Source organism: Nerophis lumbriciformis, linkage group LG15, assembly GCF_033978685.3.
Source record: "Nerophis lumbriciformis linkage group LG15, RoL_Nlum_v2.1, whole genome shotgun sequence".
Taxonomy (NCBI): domain Eukaryota; kingdom Metazoa; phylum Chordata; class Actinopteri; order Syngnathiformes; family Syngnathidae; genus Nerophis; species Nerophis lumbriciformis.
In genome coordinates this window covers 14390001-14399255 of record NC_084562.2, presented here as the reverse complement: position 1 = coordinate 14399255, position 9255 = coordinate 14390001, and the positions used below count along the sequence as shown (strand labels likewise).

Here is a 9255-nt window from a genome sequence, read left to right as displayed (position 1 = left end):
TAAGAAGGTTGTCACAGAAGTAAACAAGGTAGGAGTCAAATTTCCGCATACTCTTAATATCCAATTATGCATCTATCATATTGATTATACATCCATTATGTTATTATACATTTTGCATGTATTTGGCCCCTGTAAAAAAAAAAAAAATTCCCAAGTTTGGACACCCCTGGCTTATAGCAACATTAGAGATGGGGGAAGATGTGTCCCGATTAACTAATTAATACTCAATATTCATATCAGTTAAATCTATTATCTCTGAACTTAAAGCATCACTTATTTCCTTTCTTTCTTGATTTGATAAGGAAGTGTTTGTAGTCAACTGAGCTAAATAGCAAGTGTTTTCATGAAAATGTAACATTTTTTAGTGAATTCAACATGTGTTTTCTATTGTTTTTGTTCTTTATTCTGTATTCAATGCTCATTTGTTGTTTGTATATAATACAATTTTGACCAAGACGGTCCGATCACACAATGCATTCATCAAAAGCAGGCATGGATAATAAACAAGCTCAGGCCTGAACAGTCTTTGTCAGACAAAAAATAATAATTAAGTTGTTGTTTTAATACGTGTGTGTACATATCAAGTATCAATAAATTGTTGCTACTGACGAGCTGCTGCAGGGTTGTTGTTTTTTTGAAAGTGTGTTTAATGACACAAAAAAGGAACACTTAAAATGTGCATACGGATTTTCACTGTTTTTTGTAAGGAATGTCTACAGAACATCATAAATTACATATAATACTATCGTAACAAAGTAATATACAAGTTGAAAAAAATGATTTAGCAAAAAAATGCATTAAAAAAGAGAAAATAACACATTGTAACACTATCTTTTTCCTAGATGCACTCTCTTTGTAAATATTAGGCAGTAAGAAACGCTGTCAGAGCGGTGGTATTGATGTATTTCTACATCTTAAATGATCAGATTTGTATGTTTATTGTTAACAGGAGTTGACGTGACAATAAATAACGAATGTTGAAATGTGTTCTGCAAAGTTTTCCCGATGCCATTAGCGAGCCAGACATTTCTCGTTCAGACTGAAGCTGCAAAGTAGCAAGGGTACTCAGAGCTGTCAAGCAGCTAAGACGGTCTGTTCCTCATACGTCTGTTTCAGTGGGAGTATTTCTCCGGAAGCTCATCCAGGGGGATGACTGTGTACTCTTCTGCCTTTCCATTTTCTCTGGGTTTTTCCTTTTCCAGGAACATCTCGGCCTCTGCATCCTTCTGCGTGGAGCCGGCTTTGGTTTTTGAACACTTTGCCTGATTTGGGCCATTCCACCTGATATATAGAAATAGTGCATGTTCAATGAAATGAGCTCATGTTTGGTTTTGATGAGGTTAGTGACTCACTTGTCTCTGGTAGCGATCGCCGCACAAAGCATAACCAGAGCTGCAACTCCCACAACAAATCCCAGGATGATGATCCAATCTGCCAAGATAAGAGCTAGACTTAATCGAATGGACCCTTTCTAGAAAGTCACCTAAAGAGTGCTTGTACAGTGGTACTTCAGCTTCCGACTATTTTAAGGTACGAGCTGTCTCTCGGCTTTTTGAAATGCTTAAAGGGGAACATTATCACCAGACCTATGTAAGCGTCAATATATACCTTGATGTTGCAGAAAAAAAGACCTTTTTTTTTTTAACAGATTTCCGAACTCTAAATGGGTGAATTTTGGCGAATTAAACGCCTTTCTATTGACGGGAAGCAATCCGCTATTTTCTCAAACACATTACAAACACCGAGTCAAATCAGCTCTGTTATTTTCCGTTTTTTCGACTGTTTTCCGTACCTTGGAGACATCATGCCTCGACGGTGTGTTGTCGGAGGGTGTAACAACACGAACAGGGACGGATTCAAGTTGCACCAGTGGCCCAAAGATGCGAAAGTGGCAAGAAATCGGATGTTTGTTCCGCACACTTTACCGACGAAAGCTATGCAACGACAGAGATGGCATAGAAGAATATCGACCCTAGCTTCTCTGGACTGCTGACATCAACTCCTTCTTAAGCGCCAAAAAATATGACTAAAGTTACGGAGTGAAATTACTGACTAAACTCCAGAAACACACAAAAATGTTTTTACTCACGTTCTACACTTTGCAGGTAAAAAAAAACAACAGTTTTTCCCAATTAAAAACGATTTGTAGGTAAAAAAATATATATATTCACAGCCTACAGCCAGAGAGCGACACAATCCTGTTGTCCAACGACTGGAACTGAGACTGTTAGTGCGTAGGAGAAGATGCGGACAGCCAATCAGAGAAACAAACCATTAAAAACACGTCCTAGGTTAAGCCCAGTGTTTCTTAACCATTGTTGGGCAGCCAAAAAATGGTCGATATTCTGTTGAAATACACTTCTCCACCACTTGTGGCAATAATGACAATATCAAACAAATAGAATAAGTCTGCAGCTCAAGTTATAGAAAGGTTTCTTAAACGCAAAAAATATGACTAAAGTGACGGAGTGAAATTACTGACAAAACTCCACAAACACACACAAATGTTTTTACTCACGTCCTACACTTTGCAAGTAAAAAAACCAACGTTTTTTTCTCAAATAAAAAACGATTCGGAGGTTATATATTTTTATAATTTTCTGCAAGTAAAAAAAAAGATTTGGAAGTATAAAAAATATTTTTTTTTTAAATAATTAAACGATTTTCAGATATAGAATTCATTCTTAAAGTTTAAACTTTTGGCAATGATATTCCACCCAGCGCAATCCATACACTTGCGCTCACACTTCGCACTGTATGACGACAGGTGGTGCTGCTGAGTCAATTTAAGGCCGTCAGAGCTGCTGTTATTTGCGCATGGTGCCGTCTGTCAAAAATAAGAATAAGCAGGGTGGGGAGTAAAATGGCGGGCAGAAGACAGAGGGGAAACAAGCGCAACCTGTAAATGAATCTCCTTTTTAATTGCCGAAAATAGTTTTTTTTTGTTTGATTTTTATATACAACATTTTTTTTAATTGAATAAAATTGTTTTTTTCTTGCAAACCGTTGGGCATGAGTAACACCATTTGTGTGTGTGTTTGTGTTGTTTTGGTTGTAAATTCACTCCATATAAAGATGTATTTTCATTTGAATTTTAATCTTTATTGACATTTAAGAAACATATGTATTATTAATTTAGTTTATTTCAGCACAACATAACTATGTATTTTTTGTCAGTTATTTATGAATCCCTTCTTAAGCAGTATATTTGGTTAGAACTCATTTTTAAATCAGCCTGATCTAAGCCTAAGGTTTATGTAAATAATAATCTTTGTGAATAACACATGATTTCATGACTTTAGACAAGGTTGTAAACAGTAATTAGGTTAGATATAATTATTGAATACAATTAAAGCGTAAGAATAATAATTCAGTGTTAATATTTGAGTGTGCCCCAGACCCCTCTGTTGTAGAAAACCTAGGCCCTGAGGTCGAAAACGTTCAGAAACCCTGGTTTAGCCAATCCAAGAATCAGCTAAAAACGTCCAAACGACGGACATTTATCCAGGAAAATATGGTAAAGCTGCCGATGCTGTGTTCGACGTGACATTTTCAAACTGGACAATCGAGCATGACATTTGGTACGGTCACTGCTCTTTTCCGTCAGCCACTTCCGTTCCCTACTTGACAGCAGTTTTTCCGAAATATAAACATCTTAATATTTTAACAGGTCGCCAAAGTATCCACTGATGACCTGAAATAATTTAAAACCACACTTTCCCCACTAATAATTAGAGTACTCCATGTTCAGAAAGTGATATTTCACTGCTATGTTGAAATTCTTATTCATATTGATACTGTTGTTGCTATTAATCATTTTTGTTTGGCTACTTTTGGATTGTTTTGTGTCATGTCTGTGTGTCTTCTCAATGGTTCTGTTGATTGCAAATCTGAATGTTGCTGGGCTGGGTTTGGTTTTGGAATTTCAATTGTATGATTATGGTATCATTATTTTGTTGGACTGATTAATAAAAAATACAAATACAATAAAAAATAAAGTGATTTTTGCTATCCAAACAAACTTTTTAACTGTTTTATCTTTATTTGAACAACAGTATAATACGGATATCCAACAATAATCCAGTATTTTTTTTATACATTAACGAGAAGTACGTACACGGACTTACATATCGCTGGCTGTAAAGTCTGACCTCTCCGTTCCGTCACTCAAAGACGTCCGTGTGCAACATAAACAACTATTTCCTAGTTCCTATTGTTACATGACGGAAAAGCATCCCGAAGGAGACACCAACAAAAGCTTCCTGCCCGAGGTAAATCCTGACCAATATTATTACATTATGCCTGAAATTTACTATAGTCGTTAGTAATGCATGCTATTGTAATGCTTTTCAAAAAATATGTATTATCTATAAGTTTGTTTTTTCTTTTAAATAGGCATGTCACATTTTAAAATGATGGTGTTTTGGTAATTAGCTGATTTGAGTTATGTTTTATTTTGGTCGTGGTAGGATCGAGACTGACACATCGACACCACTAATTTTGATATTCTACTGTCAATTCCCAACTTTTGATACTTAAGTAATTTGAGATAATGCACATCACTAATAGGAACACAGTGTAAAGTAACTAAACCTTGTCTAAATGTAAGGCGATTGGTGGGAACTTCTTTTTTCTTCCGCCCAGGTAAGGTAGTTAGGTTACGACATGCAGGTTTTGTCAGGACACCATCGCCGATCAGCTTCAAGTGATGTGCTCATCGAAATACGTCGGTACTCAGAACAAAAAGTCGTTATCCCGGATAGCGATGCACTGGTTTGGTGGACAAGAACATGAGTCAAACTTCCAAATCCTGATGTGCAGTACCTGAGAATTACTACCACTTCAGTGCATAGAGAGTCTTTTCAAACGCAGTAGAGGTTCTGAGAAAAAAACTGAACAGACTACTGGGGAAGCCCGAATGTATGATATTGTTTCTTTAAAAAAAGACTTGTGAATGAGGCATGATGTGAAATGTCATTGTCGGATGCTTTTGATCAGTATTTACACCAGGGGTGTAAATACTGAAAGTGTTCAACCTGAAAGTTCCACGCACTGGTTTTAAGACTGGAGGTGACCAAACTTTCCAGGCTGCTGCTCCCACGCTTTGGAACTATCTTCTGCTCTCATTGCGCTCAATTGACTCTGTTTACTAATGCAAAAGCAATCTTAAGACTCATTTATTTGTTCTGGCTTTTAATTAGCTACTCTTAGGCTGCTATGATTTTTATGTTGTCGTTTATTTTGTTTGTATATTGCAGTGACGTGCGGTCACTAGAGGCAGGTGAGGCGGGGCCTCATTAATTAAATTGTTATATGTATTCAGTGATTATACTATAAAGTTATTTTCCATTTAACTTCACCAGTTTTCGATTATTTTTATTCAAAATCGCTGAATTTTCACATTTGCCGTTCAAATACTGAGAAGAGACGGTGCGGTGATCAGCAGCCAGTTGAGGCACGTCACTCAGTGCCTCAACATGGATTGCGGACTCGGCTAACTGATGGCCTGCTGTGCAGTGAGACCGTATTGCTATATGAACTATATTATACATTTCCATAGTTTAGTTAGCTGAGGTATATAATGTACAGTGTATTTTGTCAACAACTGTATGTGTGTAACGTATTTCTTGTGCTGAGCAATCATAAAACTGCTGCAAACACGGACTGGCTGAGGCTCGCAGTAATCCTGCCTCCTGGTGCCGGTTAATGCACCCCCGCCGCAGAATGCACCCCCCGACGGGAGCGCCACACCAACCAAAGCCCACACCCAAACCCTTCACGTGCAAGACCGAATCCACCCAAAAAAAGTCACTTAACAAGAAGCCAAAAAGTGCAAAAACAACAATGCTCATGCCGGAGGGGCCGTGAACGACTGCAGGGACACAACATTAGGTACACCTGCAGACTGCAGCACGGATTTCATATTTCATTCATTCACAACTCCTCCAACACGAACACCACTGTTCCCGCACTAATAAGTAAAGGTAAGACCATAATAACGTTTTTTTTATTAAATGTGCTTTTTTGTGTGCTACAGTTTGTATGTGTAAAGTTAAAGTTAAGTTAAAGTACCAATGATTGTCACACACACACTAGGTGTGGTGAAATTTGTCCTCTGCATTTGACCCATCCCCTTGCTCACCCCCTGGGATGTGAGGGGAGCAGTGGGCAGCGGTGGCGCAGCGCCCGGGAATAATTTTTGGTGATTTAACCCCCAATTCCAACCCTTGATGCTGAGTGCCAAGCAGGGAAGAATGCTGGTATGAGCTTTTAAACATAACTCGTTAACTGCTGCAAAACAAATGGTGAATAAGATACTGTGATGAAGTCAGTGCCTCACCAGTCATGAACCTCACCGCACGTCACTGGTATATTGTATTGTTTATTCATACTGTTTTTATATTGTGCTTTTATATAAGATGTAATTTCTGATATTTTAATTTTCTTGTGAAGCACTTTGTGGCTTGTTTGTCTGTTATAGGTGCTATACAAATAAATGTTACTTACTTACAGTATATTTTTCGGACTATAAGGCGCACTTAAAAGCCTTGAATTTTCTCAAAAATCGACAGTGCGCCTTGTAACCGTAATAATTCTGGTTGTGCTTACCGACCTCGAAGCCATTTTATTGGTACATGGTGTAGTGATAAGTGTGACCAGTAGATGGCAGTCACATATAAGAGATAAGTGTAGACTGCAATACGACGCCAGTAAACAACAGCAAAACTTTAAATGTTCCATTGAAAATAAAGGACATTACACACGGCGCTAAAAAATCTGTCAAAATGTTTTAGTATGACTTTGAAGGATGGATTGTCGGCAAATCACGCTACACCGCTACAACAAAGATGACAGGGAGAGGACGCTGCCGAAGGTGAGCCACGTTAATTAAAGTACTAAAGTTCACCCCCTGAGAGGTGAGGGGAGCAGTGGCCGGCAGCGGTGCCGTGCCCGGGAATCATTTTTGGTAATTTAACCCCCAATTCCAACCCTTGATGCTGAGTGCCAAGCAGGGAGGTAATGGGTCCCATTTTTATAGTCTTTGGTATGACTCGGCCGGGGTTTGAACTCACAACCTACCGATCTCAGGGCGGACACTCTAACCACTAGGCCACTGAGTAGGTAATAAATAAGACCGCCCACAAAACAGCGCATCCTGAAGGGACTGTCAGAAAGCGACTTGAAGACGATCTGTAAAACATAATCTATGCAACTTTTTGACCAAAGAACCACCATCACATGTTGTGTAGACCACAAGGAAGTGTTGTACATTTAGAAAAAAAAACATAGTACGACTCATTTAATGCGCTTTATAATCCGGTGTGCTTTTTGTATGACAATCGACCTGAATAGATCTGCTCATCGGCAGTGCGCCTTATAATACGGTGCGCCCTATGGTCCAGAAAATACGGTACTTATTATTGTACTTATATCCTTTTTTTTTTGTTATTGTTTGAAACTCTATCTTCGTATATTTTGTATGATTGTGTCCTCTTTGTTTCTTATTGTAGTAGCTGGGCTATATTGTTATTTGCGCCACTACCTCAATATACTTCAGAGTTTAAAAAGAAAAACAAAACAAAAAACTATTATTATGTATTCTTTATGCTATGAGATGTGATATTATTTGGAATACACTACTTTTTCAATTTTACCAGACACATTAGTTATATTTGCACAAATTATCAAATCGATATCGCCGATACCAGCCTGAATTTTCCTCGGTATCGGATCGGAAAGAATATCAGTGGTATCGCGCATCACTAGTTGGTAAGTTGAGTTACCACTGTGCTTAGTTTACAAATGCATTTGTTGTACACACACCTGGTGTCACATGTCCTTTGTGCTGCTCTGTTGTTGCAGAATCCTCAGACTCCAGAACATGGGGAGTTTTACCACCTGGGGGAACACAAACGGAAGTATTTCATGTTGATCAATTAAAATATCAAAGACCAGTATTGGAATGTTTACCTTGGATAGGTGAAAAGCTAAGGAGTCTCTTTTTTTTGCTGATTTTTTTGGCATATCCCTGTCCGGAGCCAAAAACGTCATCTGCTGAACCCTCGTCTACCAAGTCAGGTCCCACAAAAGTTGATGATGTAACATCAGGGCTAATTTGGGTCATTCTGGGGTAACTAGTAGAATACCTGTGTAGGATATCGCTATCTCCAGACCCAGAGTAAGGGGTGTCAGTAGTTTGAGAAGGTGGGCTTGACCGAGCTGCTTCTGGCCCAGAAGATATGATCCATCCGAAGAGAGGAGTTTCGGTAGTAGATGAGTCCGACCAGTCTCTTGGACTTGTGTTTGCATAGTCATCAGAGAGCCCTTGAATGCTGTCAACGGATGCTTTGGGGTGTGTAGTAGAAGACTTGATCTCGTTATCTCCGGATCCGAAATAAGGGGCGTCAGTAGTGTGAGAAGGTGGGCTTGACCGAGCTGCTTGTGGCCCAGAAGAAACGATCCATCCAAAGAGAGGAGCTTCGGTAGTAGATGAGTTCGACCAGTCGTTAAGACTCGTGTTTGCATAGTCATCATAGAGCCCCTCTATGCTGTCTTCGGATGCTTTTGGGTGTGTAGTAGAATTCTGGTATAGGATCTCGTTATCTCTGGGGGCGTCAGTAGTGTGAGTAGGTGGGCTTGGATTTGCAGTGCTACTCGACGGAGCTGCTTGTGGCCCAGAAGAAATGATCCACCCAAAGAGAGCAGTTTCAGTGGTAGATGAGCCAGACCTGTCATTTGGACTTGTGGTTGAATAGTCACCAGAGAGCTCCTCATCGCCGTCACCCGACGCACTGCTCTCAAAGCTGTCCTCCACCAGGGTTTGATTCCGACTCTCTGCACCAGAGGACGTTTGGTCGAACGGTTGAGGTGTTGTGTTTCCTTGACGTGATTCTGACTGGACGAAGACCTGCTCAACGAGGAACTCATCACTCACAGCCTCGGGAAACACATCTTCCTCAGCTTTGATGGGAATTTGGGTCACTCCTGGGACATAGGGCCGGAAAAACACAAGGATCAGCACAAATATTGACCTACCACACTTGACATGGAAAGTTTTTTGGGGGGAATTTGGCGCCAAACTATGACTATAAAAGGAGACTGGTGCCAGGAATTCTTGTTGAAACTCGTTTTGTCTACTTTGTTAAGGTGTGACAGTAATGATTAACCTGTGCTATTACTCATGTGTGAGTGGAAGTCTGCTTCAGTCTGTGACACACCCAGTGCGGGTGACTCAAACAAAAATTTTAGAACTTG

The 9255-nt window shown here is 39.5% G+C and overlaps 1 protein-coding gene across 2 annotated transcripts in view; it reads right to left on the bottom strand.

Annotated features, from left to right (window-relative positions):
• Positions 1–378: 378 nt before the first annotated feature.
• LOC133615923 (uncharacterized) overlaps positions 379–9255 on the bottom strand; it is a 14429-nt gene continuing 5552 nt past the window's right edge. The window contains exons 2-6 of one of the 2 annotated variants that reach the window (XM_072914787.1): positions 8632–8985; positions 7972–8421; positions 7825–7899; positions 1353–1431; positions 379–1281 (exon numbers count right to left, since the gene is read on the bottom strand). In XM_072914787.1, the coding sequence (XP_072770888.1) occupies positions 1113–1281; positions 1353–1431; positions 7825–7899; positions 7972–8421; positions 8632–8985 (1127 nt within the window). In that variant the 3' untranslated portion in view covers positions 379–1112. The remainder of the gene's footprint in view (positions 1282–1352; positions 1432–7824; positions 7900–7971; positions 8422–8631; positions 8986–9255) is intronic. The other variant, XM_072914788.1, reaches the window with a different exon arrangement.